The following is a 26137-nucleotide window of genomic DNA, read 5'->3' on the forward strand; positions in this document are numbered from 1 at the left end:
AGCCGCGGAGGGAGAGCCGGCTGTACGCGCGTAGGATTCGCTCCAGCCCTGTCTCCATCCCGCTGAGCTCAGGGCGAGCGTCCCTCAGCCCAAGGTAAGGAGAGCTGAAGACGCTGCGCTTCTCGGTCCGTGCCCGCAGTTACAGCTGCAGTTTGCTGCTGACCCACTTTTGGCTCTCGGTGAATGGGGTTTTTTTGTTGTTGTTTCCCCTCAGATTTCTCTCTCCCTCCCCTTTTCCCCCCCACCCTTCTCTCTCGTTCTGACGATAGGCTGACTTTCACAGATGGTCACAACATGTTTCAGCCATTTCACTGCAGTCTGGTTGTTTTGTTGGTTTTTTTTTTGGTTTTTTTTTTTTTTTTTTTTTTGTTGTTGGTATTTTTTTCTGATCAGCCGAGTTTTGGGATAAGCTCTGGCAATGGACACGCCTGGTGTTGAAATGCAGTCCTGTTTGCGTGGCTGCCTGGCAGTGCCTGTCAGCCAGGTCCCATCCCGCTCCCTTCCCACACGGCTGTATGAGCCCAGGGCAGCTCCCAGCAGTTCCAGACAGGCCCTCAGACCCACTGAGAGCAGGAGGAAAAGCAGGTTTCTGGGCCCAGCTTGCTCAGTGCTCCATGGTGTTGGTATGGAAACAGTGGGAGTGAGCTTTTTAATTACAGTACAATCAGCTGTGTAAAAATGACTCTAATTTCACACTGTAGCTGTTTGTTTCAGGACGTGGGTTTTGTGGGGCTGTGTAGTGAGAACCATAGGTCTGGGCTTACTGATCCTCAGCCACCACCCAGAGACCAGAACTGCCCAGTCCTGCACAAACCTTTGCAGGTTCAAGGCCTGGCCTGGATGCTGCTGTCAGCCACAGGTGTGTGCCCACCTCATCAGCCCCACTGCCTTGTGGCAAAGAGCCTGTTGTTCTGCGGGTAGAGCCCAGGTGTATCCCCACAGCCCCCTGCATGCCCAGCCACTTACTGTTGGGCACAGCTGTGACCCCGTGCTGGGCAGCACCCTGGGAAATGTCCTCAGGTCAAGGAGATGAAGCAGCATTTAGCACTGCAGGGGGCAGAGTGAAGGTGACAGTATTGGGTCAGGACCCAGGCCCACAGAGACACCTGATCCCTCACTGATGTCAGCTTTCAAAACCTTGCTTTCTCCTTCAGCAAACCACTTCAGGAATGCACTCTTCCATTTCAGACAGGCTCCGAGTTTCCCTTTGCTCCCTTTGGCTGTGTACACTGCGCAGGGTACGTGTGGCAGGGTCAGCTGTTGGGCAGCCTCTGCTGACTGTGCAGCTGCCTGTGATACCCTCACACTCTGAGGTCCTGCTGAGTACCAGCTATGTTTTGAAGCATATAGTACTTTTAAAAAACATTTATGTTTGTTGTTTTGTTTTGTTTTGTTTTGTTATTCCCCCTAATCTTGCAGAGGAAGGAAACAAGTGTGTGTGATGATGGTGTCTGTGTCTGTCAGTGCCCCTCACCACTAGCAGTGGCTTTTGAAGTTTGGCAGAGGGTCCATGTCTGTGAGATGTACACATTTCTGTGCATTTCACAAAGCAAATGAGTGAGCGTGAGAAAGGCTGTTATCACAGCAGCTGAAGGAGACGCGGCAGGTCCCTGTGTGTTCTCCACACACTCCCACCACCCACACACCCGGCAGCCCATGCTGCGTAGGGGAGAGCAGTTAGGGGCAAGCACGTCAGCCTTCAAGATGCCGAAGCTCCCATGTTAGGAACTAGATGCTCCAACATGAAGTACAAAGCTATAGGAAAACAGGCTTTCGTGGTCCCCAAGGAGATTGGCTCCTCTCAGGGTGGTCCTTCCATACAATTCCAATCGCCCCCAGTTTTTGCGTAGTGGTTATGTGCTTTTGAGATGTGGTGGGACTGTGGGATGTCCCAGTTTGGGGGTTATTTGGTGCCTATGGAAAATTAATCAGCATCAGAAATGGGCAGGACATAATCTCTGGGAAGCAAATGCATTTTTTAAATGCCTGGAAGTGGATGTGTAAGATATTGCTGACAATTTCATGTGTCATAAGTACAGGAAAACTAGCAGGGAATTCTGCCTATAGTTGAGATTCCTTGCTTGGATGCTTTTTAAGAGTGCTGCACTTCTAGTTTCTTAATTCTTGATGTCTGCAGTTCCTTTTACTCGCATATCAGGGTGTTTGCTGAGAGAGGTGAAGATATACTAGTGCTGCAAAACAGAATGTTATATTTGCCAGGCGGGGAGGTGTGGAAGAACATTGTCTTGTTTTCCTGGTGTAGGCAGACTTTCATGCCATGGCTGCAACCATAGCCAGAATGGAACAGGAAAGTTGTTTCCATATCACTTTTCTTCTCTCAGAAGTCGTAAAAATAAATCTTACCTGCCCTAGGGAGTTGAAAGTCTGGACTCAGAACGTTGACCTCATTGCAGCCTTTCAATACCTGAAGGGAACTTACTCCCAGGAGGGGAGTAAACTCTTCGAAAGGGCTGACAATAGCAGGACTAGGGGAAATGGTTTTAAGTTAAAAGAGGGAAGATTTAGGTTGGATGTTAGGGGGAAGTTCTTCACTAGGAGAGTGGTTAGGCCCTGGAACAGGCTGCCCAGGGAGGTTGTGGATGCCCCGTCCTTGGAGGTGTTCAAGGCCAGGTTGGACGGGGCCCTGGGCAACCTGATCTAGTAAAGGTGTATGTTTGGTGGCCCTGCCAGGCAGGGGACCTACATGATCCTTGAGGTCCCTTCCAACCCGGGTCATTCTGTGATTCTGTGACATGTTGCTTTGGTCTTAGCTGTGGAAGGTACCCAAGGAAGAGGGTAAGCATCCATGATGACAGCAGCCCAGATGCTTTGTGGTAAAGTGAAACTTTTCAGCTTGGTTTTCCTTGGCTATGTTTGTTTAGGTTTTAGACTCAAAACAGAATCACAGAATGATGTGAGTTGGAAAGGGACCTCAAGGATCATGAAGCTCCAGCCCCTCTGCCTGTCAGGGCCACCAGACTTCCATGTTTACTAGATCAGGTTGCCCAGGGCCCCATCCAACCTGGCCTTGAACACCTCCAGGGACAAACAGCTCCAACATTTGCACTTAGAATGACTTGGGTGGGAAGAGACTTCAATGCCCACGGAGCCCCAAACCCTGCTGTGGGCAGGGCTGCCCCTTTCCCCCCCTCCTCTCAGTTCAGCTGCCCAGGGCTCATCCAGCCTTTCCTTGAGCACCTCCAGGGATGGGGCACCCACAGCTTCTAGGGTCAGTCTGTGCCAGTGTCTTACCACCCTCTGAGTAAAGAAATTCCTTCTAATGTAAACATAATGCTTGCTCTTCCTGAAAGCATTTGTCTCTGTTTTTGAGGAAAGTTAAGTCTGGTATCTCTGTAGGGAAAGCTGTGCTTAACATGAGCTGCTTATGCACTTAGACTTATGTGACCCCATCTCAGCGTTGGTTGCAATCTTGATGATGCGTGTATCCTCGTGACAGCTTGCAAGTTCTGCATCCAATTACTCCCATCTTACAGATGGATATCTGCAGCGCCAGAGAGCTTAAATGATTCTGACAAAGTACATAGGAATTGTTTGGAAATGAAAAAGTTCCCTTCAACCCCCAGCCCTTGTGATCGCAACTTTGCCTTAATCTAAATCCACGTTATTTCAGAAAGGTTATGGTTGGTGAATAAAAGAACCTTCCCTTGCCTGCTGTGCACCAAGAAAGGTGGGATTCCTTTCTCATCCAAATGTTTTCTTTTTTACTAATGTATGCAAAGAGAACTTTGATCAAAAGAGTGGAGATGGCTTTACCCCGCTCAGAAAGTGGCAAGAATGCAGATACGCTGCATTGCAGGTTTCCTCTTCTGTTTACTCACTGACAGAACTTTTATAATTAGAAGCAGATAGATTGTTCATGTATGTGTTGGGATGGTGCATCCTGACAAGCCTGGGGAATAAATGGGATGCCTGGGAGCCATAGTGGTGAGGCTGGTCTCTTTTCAGTAGTGTGTGGGGACAGGACTAGGGGTAATGGGATGAAACTACAGTGTAGGAAGTTCCACACGAATGTGCGGAAGAACTTCTTTACATTGAGGGTGATGGAGCACTGGAACAGGCTGCCCAGGGAGGTGGTGGAGTCTCCTTCTCTGGAGATATTCAAGACCCGCCTGGATGCCTACCTGTGTGACGTGGTGTAGGGAACCTGCTTTGGCAGGGGGGTTGGACTTGATGATCTCTAGAGGTCCCTTCCAACCCCTACAATTCTGTGATTCTGATGGATTTTGCAACCAGACAGAAGTAAACCTCAGAGATGGGCCTGGACCCAACACTCTTCCTCTCCCTGGGCAGTCCCTTGCTTCTTTCAGATGTCTCTTAGAGGAGTTTGGCCCTTGCTTCCAACTTGGGTTGTTCTTAGGTCTGTACACACTGACCTTCAGAAGAGTCTGTTCCCCTCCCATTATGCAGCTGTCCAGGGGTGTCTGTCACCAGTGTCATGCATGTCCCAGAGAAGAGGCATTTAGCGGAACGGCACCAGCAACTCTCCATCTGAGAATTGGAAGAACTCAGGGTCTGGAAAACCTCACTGTAAAACTGGGGCAACATTTGTGCCCACAAACCTGAGTCACTGCCTGGTGGGTCGGAAAGCACCCACCTGGGAGGTTTTTGGCTGATTCGATGCATACTGAAGAACTGCATGCATGAGGAGAGGGAGGAAGAGAAAGAAAATGGATATTTAAAGAGTTTTCTAAGCATTTCTGAGAGCAGCCCAGGCTTGGCCACTCTGTTCCTTTAGGAAGGGCCTCTTCTTTTTATTACAAGCAGGAATATAAGCAAAAGCTCCAGCTGGTTATCAGTAATCTCCTGCATAGTCATCGGTGCAGGGGGTATATTAAATTCTTGAAGCTTCCTGGCAATATCATGATCTGACTTGGAGCTGCAGCGTTGGTGGAAATGAGGTCGCGCATGATCTACATTCTTCAGTGGTCTTGGTGCCAGAAAAGGGATCAGGCTACAGGTTTCTTAGGATATTTTAGTATGTTTACCCTAATTCTTCAACACTAGGGACTTAAGTTATTTTTCTGTCCGCTGCTTGACTGTACTTGCAAGATAAGCCCTGCAAAAAAGTCAGAGGAGACCTAATGAAGTTGCAGAGCATGAGACTACACAAAATACTGGGATAATGGGCTCAGTGTTGGGTCTTTTTCCAGAAGCTGAGGATCTTCAGCAGTGCAAAAACAATGTCCTGACGCACTGCTGTTGGAGGAGGAATGTTTCTGAATCATCTCGGTCATTTCTAGCAGCGAGGGGATTTCTCCTGGGAATTCCCATCCAAATACTACTACTAGCATTGCTCAAAGCACGCAGCGTGTCCCAGGGTTAACTTACCCATGGGGCTGTCTCTACAGACAGAGCTCTGCTGTTCTGACAGCCTCCCTTGCCAAGTGAAGCTATTGAGAGAGGAGGAGGTTTGCAAAGTCACTGCTCCTCCTTTGCGTTGATGTGTCTCTTCTAATGCCAAAGGCCCCTTGGTGCCTCCTGCTTCATCCCCACAGGAGTAGGGCTCTGCAGAGGTGTCAGAGCTCAGCCTTTGCTGCTCAGCTGCACTGCGGCAGGAACTAAGCAAAACAATATTTAGAAAGCTAAAAGCTTTTCCAGGGAAATTTATAGCAGGTGGAATCAGGTCTCATTCCTGTCTGACCAAATTATTTTTGCTCAGATATATGGGGTAGTTTTCATAATGTTCAGCACATGTTACGCAGGAAGGAGATAAGGCAGTCATTTAAATATTACATTGATTTAAGTGATAAAGAGGGATGTGTCCTTTTAGAGATCCAAACTAATAGGCAAAACATCTTAAACTGTTTTGGAGTAAGCCATTCGAAGAGTTTGGTAGCTCAGTAATTGTGGAATATCTTAATATCTGAGGTCTTAATCTGCCTCATCTGAAAGGAACAGTCAATACACCATATAGTAATAGTAATAATATAGACTATTACTATTAATATCTGAGGTCTTAATCTGCCTCATCTGAAAAGAACAGTCAATACACCATATGAAAACCTGAAATCTTAAGTCCCATCTGATGCCTGCTGAAGTCAACGGAGAGACCTCTGTTTGCTTCCACAAGCTTTGGACAGAGTTCTTCGTTTCTCTGTAGAAAATCTGTTCTTGACATGGAGCTAAACCAGCAGCTGTTAATGTAGAGGATCTAGATTCAATGTGGTTTCCAGCATTTCGATCTGACTGTTTCAGAGACCATTGAAGAAATGCCGCTGTGTATCAGGCCTTACAGATTTGCTCCTGAAATGCCGTGTTGGGTGTTTGTGAAGAATTCTTCTACCTGCTGGTAAGGTGCTCAGACAACACGTGTTGCTCAAGGGGAGGAGCCATGCCCAGGTGCCTGCAGCTGAGCCTGCCCTTTCTGAAGAGAAACCTGCTCATTGGAGCTGCTCTATGATGAGGGAGTAAGAGTGTGCAGTATGATTTGTGCCTGCTGAGCACAGGGCCGTCCCTTCTGTCAGAGCAGCAGCATGTTCGCTGTGCTGCTGTAGTTAATGGCTGCTCAGAGGACTTGTCTACATGGGAAATTTTGCCAACATCATTATGCTGCTATAATTATCCCAGGAAAACTCTCCCTGTGGATGTTCTTCTTATAATGTAAGATGTGTATCTGGAATCTGTGGTAGATCTTCTGCATAGGTGGGTTTTATGTTACACAAAGGAAGAATATTTACATTGCGGCCCAGCAGCTGCAAAGCACAGTTTTTATCCTACTTCCCGGTAAATGTTACACTGAGAGTTTGCTATGCCAGAGGTACTTTCAGGGGGGAACGCACATCACTTCATCTGATCAGCACAAACATAAAGCCTTGCTCTCGCCCTGTGGGAGTGGGCATGTTCTTTGCTTTTGTAAGATATGGCTGTGGGAGCCAGGGTAGAGGCTGGGGCACTGCCTTGTACCTCCCTGTGATCCTGTTCAATTGTTTTTAATGCTGCGGCTGTCTGAGTATGTTCTTCATTTGAACTTTCTGTTCAAGGTGCTGTGTGACTGAAGCTGAATCCTTGAATCACTGAGATCTCCTCAAACATGCTGTGATTTTAACTTTCCTTACCAGGCTTTCAAGTCAGATGCTCTTGTCAAACACTGCCATTTCCGTTGCTGAGTGACCATTCTTCAGAATGCTCCTATTGGGATTTTGGCTTTTTCCATGCAGTAGAGGGAAAACAGCTGGGGTCATGAGTCCCAGACTTGTTTCTCTGTACCCCATGTCAGGGGGTCGCACCTGGTGGGAGCAAGTTAATCTCCACCCCAATACCAGAGGATGAAGATGGCTGCAGAGATCAGCATGTTGACATCAAATGTGCTGATCTGTTTCTGTGCCAAAGTCTGTGAATCAAAGGCTCGGGTATGGGAAGCTGCATCAGCGTGTTGCTCTGCTGTGCTTTGGCCTCAGCTGCCTCGAGCTCAGGGTGAAGGACCAGGGGTGTTTTCCACTTCCTGCTTTAGTTCAGTGACCGTCTGCTTGAGCTTCTTCCCTCTGTGATACCCGGTGACATACAGATATGGAAACTGATAGTGAATGAACGTTGTGCCTTAAGCTTCTGCTGGTTCACCTGTGAGCTTCAGGAGTGTCACAGAGCCCTTTCTGAGCAGCCCAGCAGGCTGGGTAGGACAGAGAACACTGAAGAGAAGTTAAACTATACTTGTGCTTTCCAAAGGTTTTCTTTTACATCCAGCAGTGTTTTGTTTCAACATCAATGGGATGCTGTGTGTGAGCCTGCAGTAAGGCTTGTACTTCTCGTTCCAGTGGGTGAGTACAGTAAGAGCACATCACTCACCCGTCATTGCTGCTGTCATTCTAAGCAAAGGTGGAGTAGAGACATCTGTCATCAGGGACTGTTTGGCTGGGCCAAACTTACTAACGGTATCCCCAAAGGGCAGGGAGGATTTTGATGTCTGGAGCCCAAAGTAATTCTGAAGAATGGGGAAAAAAAATAATCTAAACAGTAACCAAAGTCTCTAAATTGTCTTATAATTCTCAATAGTTTGAAATAATAACCGTGTTATAATAGAATGGATTAACTGGTTTGATAAAATAAACAGCATCGCTTGGAAGCCAGATGTGGATTTTGAATTGCTCAGGTAGGTGTGCAGTGAAGTTCAGATCCAAGGGATCACTACAAAGCTATTATTATTAGAAGGTCTGAAGTAAAATGTGGCACGTGGTTGTATTCCTTGGAATATGCCTGAGCCAAATCTCCATACTTACACAGCCTTCTCTTTTTTCAGGTGCAGAAATTACCTATGAGAGACAGTTCATGTGCTTCTTTTTCCCCTTGTCTCAGCAGGAACAGTAAGATTCAGAAATCCCATAAAACTGTCTGTTCTACAAAATGTGATTTCCAGAGCTCTAACCGGTATTTCTTTTCCAGTCCCTGAGATAGAGTTATTTTGGGATTATTGCCTGTGTGAAACTGTACCATCTTCACATTTCTCTTGTTTTCCAGTTTGCTGGAAAATTCTGACCTTGCAGCACGGCAGTTGACTCCCATTTCTCGTGTGACTACAAAACTGGGAAATGGCCTCTGTGTCAGGTTAGTCCTGATTCTAACACTGTGCTGCCTGCACTCCAGCCAACCCTCTCCTTTATTGCTTTGCCAAAAATTCCTACCTGTCCTTCTAAGAAGAACTTAACATGAATATGAAGAATGCATACTGCTCTTCAGTATTCCAACTGACCATCACTGAGCAGTGACTGATAATAGGCACTTGTCTTTCTGGAGGTCAATCTATAGCGTTTCTTCTCTTTTCAGGCACTTTTGTGAGCCGAAGCATACCGGTGGAAGTGGATGAATCCATGCTGTATTCCCCATTTCCTGAACCTGTCTTGGAAGAGGCTTCACAGCCTTCTGTGGAGAATGTGGAGGATGAGGAGTGCCAGAGACCACGTGCCGATGCAGCACATCTCTGCAGAGCACTGGTGCATCACCAGCTGGCCATGGGGCCGGACAGCAGGCCATGGTCAGAATATACCGATCCTGATGGATGTGGGCGCTTCTGTTCCCCCAGTGAATCATTACTGGAAGTAGTTCGTTCCAAGATGCATCTTTTAACTATGGACAAATCAGACATGCAGCCAGGACCGCTGCTTTCAGCTGATACCAACTCCAGTAAGTCAGAGCAGAGCTCGCATGATGCTCCTGAGGACTCTTTGGAGGAGAACAACAAAGGAAGTTCATGGTCACAGCAGCCTTCAGGAGACAAACTCCCAGCAGAGCTGGCAACTGAGGACACAGGTTACAACTCCCAGTCCCAAGACATCATGGGTGTCAGGCACCTGGAGCTCCCCTTACCACTTGTGTCCATGGTGAACCCCCAGGACCTCCCAGGACCACTGATCTCCAGAGAGTTTTTTGGACCGGAGCCTCAGCAGGACCCCAGGTGCCAGCACTTGCCCCATCCCAACCCCTCCGCACAAGCCCATGGCTTCTGTGGGCACCATTATATGGCAGAGCAGCAACTGCATGGCCCATGTAAGTAGCACCGCTCACCATGGAGGAGGTTTTCTGGGGGCACTGCGGGCACCATTCACTGAGCTAGCATATTCCTACTGTATTTCCTTTGAAGCATGCAATTATTAACGAGTAAACAATTATTTGCAGTCCATTTCATATTTCCGGGTTTTAGGGTTATTCAGCCAGTCTGTCTGATGCAGAACCTCTGAGCCAGATAGAAAGTCAAAGAGCTCGCAGTTACTCATCAAATAAAGGCTAATGATTTTGCCTAGAAACTAGCCGTTGTCAGTCATGCTGAGCACACACAGCCTTCTGCCTGCTGTTATTTCATATTCTAGTCATTTTCTTCCTCCTTGCATCAGTCATTCTGCAGCCTCCTCTATTGACTTAATTCCTGTTGTTTCCCTGGATTTCCTTGCTCCTGCTTGGATCCCCGAGGTTGAGATCTCCTGCCAGAATCAGGATGGGTGGTTACCCTTGATCTCTTTAAACAGTATCTACCAGCTCTATGACCAAACTAATGCATGTGTTTTATTTTTGTATGAAAAGAGCGTGACATTCATCAACCTCATTTTTTCTATTGTCAGCTGAAATGAAAGCTCATTACTTAAAATGGACCCCGCTCAGCTGCTGGTGATTGTATCGCTGAGAGCTGATGTGACTCAGTCAATATGGGTGTTTTGGCTCTCGGAGGCTACGACGCGGTTTACAGCCTGCTATTAATTAGTATTCCTTTTCATTCTCCGAGATTTTTATCTGTTATGAAGCGAGCTTTGAACATCCAACAGCAATATCATTGTTTTCATACAATTTATATTACATTAGGCTCGGGAGACCTCGACCAGTTTGGGGCTGGCTTTGTAATAAAAAGCTGTAGGCCTGTGCTGATAACCCTTCTTTCTTAACCTTCTGTTGACTCTGCAGCATTTATATTACATCTGTTTAAAGAGTTTTCTCATTCCAGTAATGCACTATAATTAAGTATATGAGAGTTGGAGTATCAGAGCTGCAGTTTTCACCTCTGATCTCGGCACTTTGTACTGGGGAAAGGGGCTACAGATGGACTTTCATCAGCAATTACAGCTGAACATTTGCAGAACAGTCTCTGCTTTTCTGCCTGTACCTCCTCATTTCAGTCCAGGTTTGTGCAGAAGAGGAGCTGGTTACACTGTACTTCTCTCTGTTTATCTCCTCCACATGTGGGCATCGTGAGAAACGGGACATTTACCGAATGAGATCACTTGTTTCAAAGCAGGAGCTCTGAAGGGCTTTCTTTAGAAAAAGCACTGGTGTTTCAACCATATCCAGAGGGCATAAAGAATAAAATAAACTCAGATGGCTGGAGCAGATTTGGTCAGGACCAAGAAGCTGGCAACTGCACGCCTGTTTCTCACTTGCCTGGTAGGGCATAAATCACCTCCTGACAGCTCCTTGTGTTGCAGATAATTGCTGGGCAGTGGCAGCCCACAACAAAGCCGTGCAGTTTGTGTGTTGCAACACGCCCCTCCCAGGCTGTGTCAATGGCATGGATTATGCCTGTAGGCTCTGAACTGGTTCTGGACACCTGCTATTGGGGATACAACAGCAAAACTACCTCAGAAGGCAAAGAAACCCTCACAGCAACGCTGTGTAAGCAGGGACCATTTGTTCAGTTATTCGTATATGAAAGCTGTGTGTGTGTGGGCACACATGCCTGACCGTGCTGTGCCTCTGTGCAGCAGTGCTGGCAGCCATTAAAACACTACAGTGTCAAACGTGTTCAAAGGGCACTGGTGAAACTTGCACCAGCCTAAAAACCTGCAAACCACACTGAAACTCCACAATCCCTGCCAGCTTTCCTAGAGCTGCTCGGGGACAACCTTTGAGCAGATCCTGCTTTCATTTTTTTTGTTCTTCCAGCCTCTTTCACCTTCTCTGGTTAGAATATATAGGAAGGGACAGGAAAATCTCCAAAAAGAATCCAGCAAATAAGATGTTGCTGACTCACAGTTCCATCAGAAATCTCTTTGTAACGGGGAGGGTTGGTTGGTTTTAAAGCGCTGGCTTCTGGAGCTGCATGGTTTCATTAAAGCTTTGCTTTCTTTTTTCCTCCTTATTTTTAAAAGAATAGTCCTCGTGGCTGCTAGGAAAAGGAAAGCATGACACCAGAATAGCTAAAGGGATTTAAAAAAACAATCTAAAAGGGGGGAAGAGCGTTTGAGCATTGCAGCTTTCAGAGCCAGCTCATAACACCATAATCATGCAGTGCTAATAAGCCCTGCCAGGCTGGACTTTGATCTGCACACAGCAGCTTGAAAGTGTGCAGAGCTGCTGCCTAATGAAAACTGCAAGCAGAAAGACTAAAAAAAAAAAAGTAGTTTTCCCCATTTGGGAAACAAACAGCTTACACTGCTTTCTCTTTCAATTGATGCCAACAGTTCCACTGGACACTAGCTATTAAACGGCATTATGTGTACACGGCCAGCAACTGTGAGATTTTTCAATATTACTTGGGCAAAATCGTTACTTTGGGTTTCCCTGCAGCCTCCTAGATGGCAACCGGAGCAGCAGCAGGACCTTAAAAGGTCAGCCAGGCAGAACATTCATACCAAGTGGAATAACAACCAGAGAGATTATTTTTTCTCTTTTCATTTACAATAATCACAGTCTGTTTAGCCTTACTGTAGCAAACTGATTTGTTCCAGGATTTTGCATCTGCTTCCATGAGAGTGTTTGGATGATTCATTTTCTCAAGTCATCGCCAAAGAGAAATTTAAAAAAAAAAACAACAACAAAACCACTGAGCCATCTTAAGTGCAGGGACGAAGCAGCCCTCGCTGTTTAACTGTCAGTTGTCCCAACAGCACAACCCGCAGCCGGGACCTGAGCCCTGCCAGATGTGAAAGCGGCAACTTCAGGCTGTAGATTACCTCTTAGGCTTCCTTCTTTCAGTCTAAGACTCCTGCAGATGCCTTGAACCTGCTCTCTTCCCTTAGAAATGAAGGAGGATGTGCCTGGAAAGGACTAAACACAAACTAAAGCAAAAACGTGTTGGCTGAAATGATAGTTGCTGCCTTTATTTTCTCACCTTCCCAGATGGCAGAGCTCCTTACCAGCATTTTGCACATACATCGCAACCGCTCCCTCCTGTTCCTGGACCCTGCGTGAGAGTTATCCGCCCAGCCCAGCAAGTCATCCCCAATTACTCCAACCTTCGTGCTCCCAAGGGCACCACCGAGCGACCTCCACAGAGGCTGTGCTCCTCCCCTGGTCCTCCTCGATTCCCGTAAGTACACCTTGGGGCCTGTGCGCATTTGAAGCTCCTCTAATCTGATTCTGTGGGCTTTGTACCGTGATTCTGAAGCCTTGTAAATTTAGCATGCTGGGGCTGAGGGGTACATGCGAGGTGCTGGATAGATTCCTTTATTTGCTACTTTACACGCAGCAAGGGCCTGACCTCACCCTGAAGGACTTCAAAGGCAGTTACCTGATATGTTGTCACAGCACACCCAGAAACGAGCGTGCTAAGGAAGATAAATGCTTGAAGGTTAAGAGATGAGGGGCTGAAAATATTTCAGTTGAAACTTTAGAGCCCTCCTGCTTGAGAGCAAAGGTCAGTTTGGAGGCTCGCTGCAGACTTCAGCTCTGTGGTGCGCCAGCCTGGGAGCCTCAGTCACTGTCTGTCAGCAGTTTCCTTCTTATCGCTTCTGTAGTGTAGAGAAAAATGGAGGAAACCCTGTCTGACACTGATATATCTCTCCAGTGCATTTTGCAGCATTTTCCATGGTTTCTCATGTAGTTGTAAAACACATCATATCTCTCACTTTTCAGCTGGGGCTTTTTGACTCTTTTTCTAATAGTAATTTCCCATGCTTCTAGTCTCCCTCCCATTTTAAGCGCATCATTAACAAGCATAACCTATGAAGGGTTTTCTCCAAATTCAGCTGCTGAAGTGAAACCGATATTGGCACATCTGAAAAGCAGACCATTTTTATTGAAATGCCAAAGTACTTTAAAGGTGTTAAACTTACAGGCATCCAAGTTTGGAAATTGTAGAGCGATAGAATTGTTAAAGTTGAGGAAAAAAAAAGACCTCTAAGGTCATCTAGTCTGACCACCACATGCACCCATTTTGTGAACACCTCCAGGGATGGTGACTCCACCACCTCCCTGGGCAGCCTGTGCCGCTGCCTTGCCACTCATTTTGAGGAGAAATTGTTCCTAATATCCAACCTGAATCTTCCCTGGTGCAACCTAAGGCCATTACTTCTTGTCCTTTCACTGTTACCTGGGGAAAGAGGCTGACCCTCTTTTCAGACGGTTGTGAAGAGCAAATGTCCACATATGTGGCATTGTCTTCACGGAAAACTGAGAAAACAGGAAGGACTAAAAAGACGGACAGCTGAAATACTGCACTGCTCTGGCCTGTGAAAAGCAGGGGGCTGCAGCAGCAGCAGAGATAATTGTGATAAAGTGTTTGAGTGAAAACATAGAAACTCTGAGGTACAGCAGATATCCTTTGCATTAGTGAAATTTATAATCAGACCCTTAGTTTTCGGCATGTTTGTTAGGTAAGGAGAAGTTTGGGGAGGGTCTGGAAATTAGCCACAGGGTTGTTTTTGTGGCTTGTGATGAGGTATGTGTTGCTTTTCTTGGTGCTTTCTTCTGCTAAAAAAATGCAGAATACCTGGGGCCTGACCTGTGGCTGCGTTGCTGGTGTTTGTGTGCTGGTTCCAGGAACAGCAGTTATGTGATGGTAATATTTGCCTATAGAGCATTTTGTAACAGAAAACATCTGTACCAAAATGAATAAACCAGATCTTAATGTGACAACAGAAAACATGCTGTGACCAGACTGTCATCATTCATTTAAAGGAAGGCAAGGAAATAAAAGAGAGTGGGCTTGATTAACTAAATATCACTGCTCTGTGGGGAAAAGCCCTCAGAGAAACCTAGCACTCATCCAACAGATGCAGTCCAGCAGATTCAAACTGTGCCTCATGTAAAAATCGGTGTGAATTCTCCTTTCTGTTGACTCAAACTGTGAACCCAGAGCATAGTGAGACATGAACTGCTAAGCTTCCTAAAATCATTTTCTTTCTATGTATTTGTTCAAGTAGAGCAGATATTAGGCAAGATTGCCGCGGGTCCAGAGCACAGATTCCCAACGTGAGAAACCTTAGTTGGGCCTGCTGTTGCTGGTCAAGAAGTTGAACTTTTTCCCTTTATCAAAACTTCTGAGTTTTGTCCAAAACTGGAACAGCTCTAGGCTGTACCACAGCTGGAACTGGAGTGCCCTGTGCATCTGTTTTCTTGCTCCTTGTGCCATACCTCCCATGCAGCACAGGACATTCAGATAGCAGCTGTGCCTTAAGTAGCTGAGTTGCCCTTTAGACAATGGGAAGAGCATATCCAAGTGCCATTCTGCTCCAGTACATGTGTAACATCCACTGAACAGCATTATTTCTAGCTCAGAAATATTCTTTGCTTCTGTTAGTTGCAAACTGATCACGACTCAGCTATGAGGTACTTTTATTCCTGTGACTAATGTTCCTTCTGCAATGAGCTGTGTCTCATGGTAGACTGACACCAAGGTACTGAGGGCTCAGATATTAAAAAAATGCTATAATAACTAAGTAGAAGTGCCAGGCATGTTTTCAAGAACTTTACTGAGCTAATGCACAAAGTTCTTAGTGTGTGAAAAAAAAAGGAAAGAAAGAAAATACCTGGAAAAAGCAATTTATGTCCTCACTTGCTTTTCTTTGCAGAAACCAGTTGTACAACCAGCTACCTAACGGCCAGCTGCCCCAGAAGGCATGTGGCCCAGATGAAGCGTGTTGTTGTCCTTCTGACTATTTTCCATCTCCAGCTGCTGTCCCAAGACCTCTCAGTAACCCGGCAGCCAAGGGAACTCTGAGAACCAGCAATTTGCCGGAAGAGTTGCGTAAGTGGTTAGCAAATTTGTTCTGTGTGAGATCTTACAGAATAGCCTGACAACTTTAGGTGGGAAAGCTCCGGGGGTTGAGGTGGGGGCAACAACATTAAGGCACAAAGACAGTGAGAAAAAGAAAATACTGGATGTCATCACGTCTGTAGGGTGTGAGTGTTCATGTCTGGTGGAATGGAATTATTCCCTTGAATCCTGAAAACTTAATTGTCATTAATTGCTTGTTATTTTGTTTACAAAAAATAAATACTGTTTAGATTATTCTCATGACTTCTTGCTAAACAGAATGTCCCTTTGAGGCAAGAGGCACTGGAGCTTACAGTAAAAGACTAGTAACAAACAAAGCCCCAGGGATGAAGTGCTTCTGCCTGTCCCAAACCAGACAAAAATGCCAAGTCTTGACCTCAGTTTCTCCCTGACCTGGTTAGAAGAGAGGCCTTTGGGTCAAGAGCCCTCAGAAGGGCCTGCACAAGCTCCTGCTGAGGTCTCTTCTCTGCCTCCAGACCCCCAAACCCTTCTACTCTCCAAAAGGAAAAGAAAGTTAGGTCTCAGAAGAGCTGGCTTCCTGCTTAATGCTGTGCTGGAGGACCAGTGGGATATACCATAACTAACATCCCCTCACAGCTCTGCAGAGACCTGTGTTTTTTCTTTATTTGTCTTCCTTTTTTTTCTCAATAAACCATGCAAAAAAGCCCCTTTCAAAGCCCCATGTTGCATCTTTATGGCCTGAAGGACTGGAAACACAAGTTTCCCTTTGGAAACGCAAGTTTCCAGTTGTGTGTAAGTTCCAGTTTATCAGAGTCCCCAGGTAAAGGCGTTGCTTGACAAAATGGTGTCATTAGCCAACTGATGTACCTCAACCAGAGAGTACAAAGCTCTTGAAAGTGTAAGAAAATTCCTTCACTGTTGGCAAAGGCAGTTGAAGACGTTGCTGTCCTCAGCTTTCTGGCCTGTCGTACACAGGAGCTGATAATGCTGTGAGAAGAGGTTGGGCAGCACTTGGGAGGGCTCCTCTAGCTCTCAGCTGCAGGTCACAGCTGGATATCGCGAGCAGTGAGATAGAGCTCAACCTCATGAACATGAAAGGGCTGGGGGGAAAAAGTTTGGTTTGTACATTCATTTTGTAAATAATTCGCAGACAGATACGTGGGCAGAAGCCACAGCACGGTGGGAAAGGAAGGCTGTGAAAGTCTCACTCTTTGTATGGTGTATTTTAATGCATTGCTTGTTCATACGGACTCTCTCCTAGGCAAGGTCTTTATAACCTATTCTGTGGACACAGCGGTGGAGGTCATGAAATTTGTGAACTTCCTGCTTGTAAATGGATTTCAAACTGCTGTAAGTATAACTTCCAGAGAAAATGACAGTCAACCAGGGAAGAAAAGAGGCATTTGTTAAAAAAGCAGAGGGCACACGTGTTCCATTTAAATGCTTTTCTGTTTATCGTTGTATTTTGTAGATTAAGGAGGCCACAAATGGAAGAGCTGGCCTGGGTTTTAGAAGTTGTAACTTAATGATTTGCCATTTCATTTGCTAATGTTTTAACTGAGTTCTATAGTTTGAAATGTCTTTTAATAATGACCCTGGAAAATTGCATTCAGTGACACCAGATGGGCAATAATAGGAGGGTTTTTTTTCTTTCTGTGAGCTATTCCATTAACATTGTCTCATATTTGATCTGAAACACCAATATTAAAATAGGTCACTTTTCACGTTCATCCCATCATAGCATCTGTTCTGAGATGCTGTTACATCATCGGTTCTTCAGATGTGAATACCTTTCTGCTGAAAGCACATCTAAAATGGGTGTATTTCACACGGCTTAATGAAATAGTCCATCTCATGGTTTCTTTGCTTTGTTACACTTCTAAAGGGGATTCAAAAAACACTGGCCTGAAAAGATCTGTGTCCTACTGTCTGATCCCATGAACGGTCCAGATCTTCATTTAACCTCTCGTGAGTTTGCTTCTTCGTAACTACCCCCTCAAAGGAGAGATCCCATAGAGGCTCTCGTATTCAGCATTCATCAAAATGTTGATTCATATTTTCCTGTTTCAAGCACATATGCTATCTGACCCCTCAGCCTTCACTCTGGCTTCAGTTCAGGAAAGCATTTAAGCAAGTGGCTATCATTAAACTGAATGAAACTCAGTGGGGGTTTTGCCCATGCTTATTTATTTTCGCGAATCAAAGAATTTTTCCAGAGACTGAAATTGTACTTCTCTCCAGCAGTTTTGTACTATGGCCAATTCATAAGAAAGCTCTGGGCATCATGGAGGTATGGAGCAGAAGGCTCATTAATAGCACCTCTGTTGGGTGGACAATTCTTGGTGCATGCTGCAGAAAAATAAATACAGCAAAATGGCCGCAAAGCAGGGAAACAAATACGTTGGGAAGAAAAAACAGCCCTTGAGAGTGGAACATAATTCTTCTGTCACAAGCCTGGAGAAGTTAATAATTACTCCATTGGTCACGGTCATTGACTGCCAGTTTCTGGGCTTACTGAGTGTGCAGGGAAGTGAGTGGTGATGGTCGTATCAGTGCTAGGAAGTCCTCCATCTCTCCGCTCAGTATAAAGTCTGGATTCTGCATCCAGTGTCAATGACCTGGCAGACCTCCCTGCACACACTCTGAAAATTTCATGCAATGTGAAGTTAAAACTTGATGCACAGTATATTTCCTTGCAGCCAGAAAATAGTGGAGCTTTGCAACTATGCAGATAGAGAAGGTGAGCGGCTGTCCACTTTCATTAGATGCTATACATTTTCAGTCTGTAATGTACAGTCTGTAATGTATACCAACAGAGGTTATTGCTTGTTCCAATAAGTAAAAATGTCGAGAGTGTGGGGGCTGGCACAATTCTGGACTGCAGGGAAAAGGGGAGAACTTGTACATGCATGTGTGTATATGCATTTGTGTGCATGTCATGTTCTTTCCTAAGGAAAGCAGGTGTGCTTGTTAGAAACTGGGAACTTTCTCAGTGGCACTGAATGGGGAGGAAAGGCAAAAGGATGCTCACCACAGACTTTCATTCTCTTGCAGATCGATATATTTGAAGACACAGTACGAGGTATTGACATCATAAAGTGGATGGAACGCTACCTAGGTGATGTATGTAACAGCAATTTAACCTTGTTCACAGCAGAGGTGACCTGAGGAAAATGGTTGAATTATTGTAATAGTATCAGGAGCTGAATTAAAATGCAAAGTCCCACTCTGCCCTTCCCTGCTCCTGCTGAAATGATGGAGGCCTGTGATTGAGGGCATAGGCAAATGTTACTCATTTCTGCTTCTTGTGGTCCCAAAGCTTTTTCTTTAAGAAATTAAGTGCTAATGCTGGCATTCCTACCAAATCCCAGTGCTGGCTGTTACACTGACCCTGAAGCTGCTATTGGCTAAATTGTTCCTTGGTCTTATTTTTCAATAGTGTGTTTCACCTGTGTATGGTTAAAATCACTTCTGCATTTTGTCCCAGGCTGCACAGTATGGCTAACGTTTGTGCTTCTATTACATAAAACATGGGAGGATTCTTCTGGATCAGCTATCTTATGTGTAAACTGTAAATTGATGTTCTGTTAGTCAAATCATGGGTTTTCTTTCATCATTTTGTGTCAATCTGAGCAATAACATTTACATTGCTGCCAGCGCAGCCCTCATAGCAGCTTCGGAAGTTCAGATGTGCAGCAAGTACACATCTCCTTTAGGATCAAGTCAGGTGGGCCCACTACGCCTGTACAGCAAAACACAAATCACTTGCTTTGTGACTTGATGCCATGCCATGTGTGACTTCCTTTGCTTCATCCCTTGCTGGGAAGCCACCAGGCCTCTAACTCACTCCAGGCAACTCTCTGGGGCCTGGGAACAGGATGACAAAGTGCTGGGGTCTCCCCAGCCTGAGCAGACACTCATCTTCCCAGCCCAGTGCTGTTTCCCTTTAGGGGTTTCAGCAGATCACCTTAGCTCAAATGCATTACCATGCAGGCATGGTGTCTACTGTGTGCGCAGCCAGCCTGGGGCCTCCACTGTGGCAATGCAGCCATGCATTTTGGGACTTTTGCCAGGACAGATTAAGTATGAACTCACCATATATAATTGAGGTGCTGAAACTAGACACCACGGTGAATTTGGTTTTGCCAAGAACATCATTAACACTTAAAACACAAACTGGCAGAACTCCTATGGGACTCCTGCACAATCAGTAGGAGAAAATGGGATGCACAGAGAGCAATTCCCCCCGCCATGTATGGATCTCCCTCCTCTGGCTGCCTCCCCCCAGAGATGGCTGTTTTCCTGCTCTGACTACAGAGGCGGTTTCCAGCTTCTAAACCTTTACACAAACGAGCAAGGAAGGACTGTTAGGGCACAAGCAGGGGGATGTGTGCACCCAGGAATGTCTCTGCAAACCCTCAACATCTGTAAGTGCTTACATGCACGTCAGGCAGAAGCAAAATTCTGGAGTATGTTAAGTCAGTACGAGGGATAATGGCTCTTTACCGTTTTTGACCCTGTGGTGGGGCAAATTGCCTTGATATTGCACAGAAGGAAAGAGTTAATTAGGTGCCAGGCTGACTGGGAGCCACATACTTGGAAGCCTTACAAAGCCTGATGTGGCTGGGATAAAAGACAGGCCCTAGGTAAACAAAAGTAGGCTTTCATCTGCTGAGCCTCTTCACTGGCCCACCATTAGGGAAGAGAGAGATTTCCCAGATAGGAAGGACAGCCCCTCAGTGGAAACTTGAGATCAGCAGGGGACCTGGGACTGAGCAGGTCACAGCATAGGCAAGGAGCAGCACTTTCAGCCCACTGCACAGAGGGATGGAGCTGCCAGGTACCTCTAGGCCTGCGCAGGCCACAGCCCGGCTCTGCGCTCCTGACCTCTAAGGGACGAGCAAGAAGAGTTCCCATTCCTGCTCCTGCTACTGAAGGCCCCAGGTGCAGTTTCCACAGGCAGCCGCCTTCAGAGTCTTTATGTATAGAAAGCCGTGGTTAAAAAGATGCACTTTTACGTGAGATGTTGGAAAATATTAGAAGACAACTTTTCTGTGTATGTACATACACACACCCTGCGCTGATAGAAAGTAGCTTTTTATTGCAGGATTCCAACTGGAAGCTGGAAGCTGCTAATACATCTCCTGCCATTTGGTTTTTCTATATCATGCAGTCTCGAGAAATAAAGAGGAGAACGAGTGTCTGAGTTCTCCTGCATTTCCTGCCAGAATGAATGAGATCCTCTCACATTCGCCAGGAACATAAAGATCACTTAAAACACAAACTGGCAGATTTCCGATCTGCCTCCACCAAACACGCTGCATTTCCCAATTTCATAAGAGTGCTTTTCTCCCTAACAGAAGACGGTGATGATAATCATAGCAATCAGTCCAAAATACAAACAGGATGTGGAAGGGGCTGAGTCCCAGCTGGACAGGGATGAACACGGCTTACATACTAAATACATCCACAGGATGGTAAGCAAGGACATGCATTTGCTGCTTTACAAAGACTCTGTCTCTTCTTCTGAAAAGACAAATCTGTCTCCAAATGGCAGGTTCTTGCTTTGTTTTCACTAATCTCCATAGTTAAACACCCCCCTTTGGAATTCATTAATCCTCCCTCTCATCAGCTCCGTATGCTCATTAACATCTGCTAAGAGGTTCAAGAAAGAAAAATCCTATTAAACACGCACATCTCATTCTTCCATATTCTTTATTGTTCCACGTTTTATTCTATCTTCTTCTTGAACCCACACTGCCCTGCCATACAGCCCTGGGCACAACCTGATCTAACGCTGCCTGGCCTTCCCCTCTGTGGACCAGTCCCTATCACTTTGTATCACTTCAGCCATGCTGTAACTGGGGTCTGCTCTGGGGCAGCACTAAAGCTGGCTGAAATGCAGGATTGTGAGGCAAAGAAAGGTCAAAGCTGCAAAGGGAGGGCCCTGGTGACATCGGGTAGCAGGGGATTGCTGAAGGACATGGGACCTATCTCAGCAATCTGCAATGGGATAAAGAGCTCAGAATTGTCTGCAGAGACACGCAATTCATCCTTTCTCCTTGGGTTTGCAGTTTCCCTCCTTTCTCACTCCAGGCCGATCTCCCAGTTTAGTCCTGCAGTCCGGCGTCTCAGAAGCTGGCACCAACAGATGAGCTCACAGCAGAATTGCGTTCTTCTCACTGCTCCTGGGAGTCTGCCTCATTCTGCCAGTGTCTTGGGGACATGGGGACAGGCCAAGCCCCAGCTCAGACAAGGAACTGGGACACAGGGGACAGGCTGGGGCCTAGCTTGAACACAGTGAATGGGGGCCTTAAGCTACGCTTCACTGGTTCTAGAGGGATTTCATGGAACTGAAACTGCAGCTAAAACCACAATTATTTCATACCACAGAAGTAAATGCTCAAATGTTGACAGATCTTTCCTGTATTCTTTCCTTTCCTGTATCCTGTAGTAAAGAAGAATCAGATTAAGTGGCCAAACAAAACGATACCCAGAGTCCACCAGCATTAGATCAGATCACTTAAGAGAAGAGCAGTTTAAGTAAGCTATGAATGTTTTTATGCGTAGGATTCAGCTGCATGCAAAGACGATGCAACACAACCTTCGTGGCAATAAATCTGGCAATTTGCTCTGTTGTAGATGCAGATTGAGTTCATACAACAAGGGAGCATGAACTTCAGATTCATCCCTGTGCTTTTCCCAAATGCCAAAAAGGTAACATACGCGCGTGTATATATATTTGTCAGATCATTAGACATGTATTGTTTTGATCTCAGCGCACCAGGAGAAACCTTAAAACTTTTCTTGGTTCTTAATATCCCACTGGTAATATTCCAGCCGTATTTTACGTGAGAAGTTTACAGTTTTATGTATGCACAAATAAAGGCATTTCATCTGCAATATAAATCAGTACGTAAATGTATTTCTGATGATGAATGTAGAACTAAAACTCAAACTGTCTCGAGCACTGAAAGAATTTCAATGAAGAGAGACCGTCTATCCAGCAAGCATGCTTTTTGTATTAACCCTTTTATAATTCTGTCCAGATGTGATGCTGATGAGTGGGATGGGGGGAGATTTATGGCTGATGTGAAGTGAGGATCTGGAAAAGGGTGGGTTGAGAATATAAAAATAAAGGGGATCATAAATATTAAAGTGCTGGGCCATTGCTTGAACTTTGATGGGCCCATCAAAGGCAAACAATATGGTTTTTTAGGGCTTGCAGTTTCATTTGCCTTCCTTACTGATTCATTTGAGAGGAAGAAGTACACAAGGCAATAGGTTGCCTTACCCTTCTTCCTCATGCTGAGAGAACCTGCTGGGTTTTTACAGGGTCAGAAAAGCTAAATGGCTTCAGTTATCATTGAGAAATGGCGTTCTGCCTCCGACTTGTAATGGATATTCTTGTTCACTTTTCATCACCAAAGTGTGCGCTGTTGGGTGGCTGTCACATTACCCCAAGGTACAGCTGTGTTTTGGAGGAGGGACTTCAGGTTCTTTGTATTTATTCGGCTGCCCAGAGTTTGTATGCTAACATTTCTACAGTATTATCACTGAGTGAGTGTAGGGCTGCGAAATCCCACAGCACTTGTGGATTTTAGTGTCATGTAAGCTCAGCAGTCCTAGAGATCCTTTGGAATGAGCGCTACCCCTGGTATTCTATGTCATTCCGCCTCCTGCACAAACATTGGCGGTCTGTGACTTGCATTAACTGTGCAGAGCTCAGCGATGGGACAGGTGGGAACTGAGCAGACCAAAGGCAGGGAGTAGTTTAGTGTTTTCAGTCAGCCTGGGGGCAAAGGGCAGGGCTGCTCCTGGCCTCAGGGGCTCCTGCACTGCCTGCTGTGTGAGCAGGCCCAGCCACTTGGACAGTGAGACTGGGGCCACAGAGACAACTGGCACACAGGGTGCTAAGAGCCTTCTTTGGGCCTCGAGGCAGACACAAGAACATTAAACTTATGTTAGTTTTGGCTGAACTTTACGTGTCAAAAGACTATTTAGCATATAGGAGCAGCTCTCGGATAGTGAACAAGGAATTTCCAGGGCTGGTTGATTCAGCTGCTGCTATGAAAGCAGCAGTCCCCAGGCAGCCTTCCTGCCTATCACTCCACAGTCCACATCACCCTTCAGCTTTTCCAGGGCTGCCTGTCTCAGCTGAATTATGTAGAGCAGCATTTTCTGTTGCTGTTGAGGCTCAGTCTGTTTGCTCACGCTTGTCTTTGGTGATCCTCTGCCTCCAATTGCACTAGTGAGTCGAAACGTGACTGAGGACAGCTGAGGTGGTGGGCACAGCAGCCCTGGGGGCTTGGACACACTGCGCTGACACAGGCAGCCAGAGGTTAGGTACCAATGCTTGTAAAACCTGCACCATTCTGGGGTGAAAAATACAACATAGATATACAGTCAGGTGATTCATTTTGTCTTTTTGACCCTCCCCTTTCCTCTTTGTCTTCAAGTCCTGTTGTAGCTGGCAGTGGGAAAGAGCAGGGAAGCAGTTTGGGAGGTTTCGTTTGGGGACGTGGATACTAGCTGAGTTAATCTCATCTGAAGAACATCATAAAGCACTGATGGTATGTGAAAACCAGCCGACCTCCAACGGGAAAGGATCTGCGTGAGCCAAAGAATGTTCATCAGGAAATTGAATAATGAGGGGAAAAAACATGACACACAGTTAAGGTGGAACTGGCATTTCCAGCTTCCCATCACACACCGATAGAGGAAACCTGCGTCTTGCTGGTTCAAGGCTTGCATCAAGCCAACCAACACAAATGTCCCTCCCTGGTTTTCTCAGCACTACCTGGAGCATTCAGCTGTGAGTGCCCCATGATAAGTGCTGCTGGCAGAGCTGTGAGCAGAGCTGCTCTGAGGCATGGCTCAAACCAGGCTCCACAACACAGCCCTGAATGCACAGCCTTACCCTTGGCACTGACACACTCTGCCATGTTCCTATTACACCGATCCATAAAGTTATCAAACACTCTCTGCAGTGCTCAGAATTTCCTCTCTGCTAACAGATACAGATCTGAATTTAAAGCAATGTTGTAACCCTTTTCCCATTACGCTCTGATCTGGTCTGACAGCTGCTGTCACGTGCTGAGGGAAGAGCCACAGCTTGACAGAGTCCCCTTCTAGTTCTCTCCACTCTTTCTGGACCCAAATCACACACCTCCCCTGCAAACCTCCTACATGTTAAAATTACTGCCTGGGTTGTTGAGTGCCAGCACTTACTGCACCAACTTCTCTATGGAGGACACTCAGTGCAATTGGCTGCAGGACCAGCTCTGGCAGACAGCCCGCAGCCCGTCTCTGGGCATAGAGTGCCTCTGTTATTATATCCCCATTTGCCAGCTTCTTACTTACCATCCATTTCTCACACTAATTTCCATCCTTCCGAGCTTAACTAATGATTTCCCATGTGGACTTATATCACATGCTTTGCTGAAGTCCAGATGGACTGAGTCTCCTGAATTTCCTTCCTCCAAAATATGTAGTTTCTCATCAAAGACAAGCAGAGGTCTCATTCATTAAACCTGTGCTGCATTTTATCACAGCTTGGGAACATGCTGCCCTGTTAAATAACGGGTCTAGAGAGCAAGTGCTAGAAGCCGTGACTGCTAGTTGCTTACCTTGGAATCACAGAGTGGTAGAAACCTTAGAAGTGGAAGGGACCTTTAAAGGTTATCTATTCCAACTCTCCTGCAGTGAAACAACCACTGGGATGAGAGGAGCTTCCCTGTGGATTCTTAGGGTTGAACACGTGTGGATCCCTCGGCAGCTGAGGGAGAAACACGGGCTGCAGCCTGGTAGGGGCACCTAAGTGTGCCCTTCTCTCCTTGGTGTTTATTTTCAGGAGCCCTTTGAAGCCTGTCATTGAGATCAGAATCCCTTTGAAATCAGCCAACATGATGGCAGTAAGGAAAGAGAGACAGGCAAGCTGTGAGATCGTACGGAGTTCATTTATTTAGGAACCCAAATACAGTTCTGAAGCCAAACTCAAAATTTCTTGTTGTTACAGAAAGTGTCTAGAACAGACAGAAGGAAATCTTGCTTGGCACAGTCTAATGGAATCTGCAGAATGCTGCTAACAGATTCAGGAGGGCTTATGGGATTTCACTTCTTTCTTGTTTTTCAGGAGCACGTGCCTACCTGGTTGCAGAACACTCACATTTATAACTGGCCAAAGAACAAGAAGAACATCCTCCTGCGGCTACTGAGGGAGGAGGAATATGTCGCTCCTCCAATAGGACCTTTACCAACGCTTCAGGTTGTGCCGCTATGAACATTATCTCTTAAAGTGCACGAGAGGCAGTTGCTAAAGGGTTGCTTTTGGCAGGGAGCCGGCACTCTTCCAGATGGCTCTTTCTGATGACAGAAGACACTCTTTCTGCTTAAGGAATTGGTTGTCTTGGGTAGCTCAGGCTCAGCTTGTTCTCCACCACGTTAAACATCTATTTCTGAAGCTGATGGGGCAGAACCCCTTTCTCCTAGGTTTTTTAAAGAAGCCACAAGTGGAACGAATGCCCAGCTTTATTTTAACATCTGTTTTTAACGTACCCCTTTATTAGTCGATACAGCAAACAAATACCAGAAATAATGTTGCAATAAGCGTAAAATAAAAATGACGTCCTCCTTTTTGCTCAGGGTTTCTTTATAGATATCCCTGCCTTGTACAGCGTTATTGAACAGTTAATTTGTACACGCACTGTTAAATATATTTGCCTTTTGTAAGGCTACCTTGTA

At 46.0% G+C, this 26137-nt stretch overlaps 1 protein-coding gene across 4 annotated transcripts; it reads left to right on the plus strand.

Moving 5' to 3' along the window:
- On the plus strand, nt 1-26137 carry TRAF3IP2 (TRAF3 interacting protein 2). 4 transcript variants are annotated; one of them, XM_015858603.3, is made up of 10 exons: nt 1-94; nt 8473-8559; nt 8779-9498; nt 12556-12745; nt 15228-15403; nt 16656-16744; nt 18449-18517; nt 20755-20871; nt 22037-22111; nt 25530-26137. In XM_015858603.3, exons 2-10 carry the CDS (start codon nt 8544-8546, stop codon nt 25674-25676), a joined length of 1599 nt encoding a protein of 532 aa, XP_015714089.2. In that variant the 5' UTR covers nt 1-94; nt 8473-8543; the 3' UTR covers nt 25677-26137. The 4 variants fall into 4 exon arrangements, with proteins under 4 accessions (XP_015714089.2, XP_015714092.2, XP_015714091.2 ...); XM_015858606.3 differs by lacking the exon at nt 20755-20871; XM_015858605.3 differs by lacking the exon at nt 8473-8559.

This window comes from Coturnix japonica, chromosome 3 (assembly GCF_054131305.1).
Source record: "Coturnix japonica strain WE chromosome 3, WE-NBRP24, whole genome shotgun sequence".
Taxonomy (NCBI): Eukaryota; Metazoa; Chordata; class Aves; order Galliformes; family Phasianidae; genus Coturnix; species Coturnix japonica.

Excerpts from the sequence above, each read along its gene's own strand:
- TRAF3IP2 (XM_015858603.3), top strand. Across the intron at positions 9,499-12,555 it reads GCAGCAACTGCATGGCCCAT|ATGGCAGAGCTCCTTACCAG; the intron begins GTAAGTAGCACC and ends TCACCTTCCCAG. Across the intron at positions 20,872-22,036 it reads CTAAATACATCCACAGGATG|ATGCAGATTGAGTTCATACA; the intron begins GTAAGCAAGGAC and ends GCTCTGTTGTAG.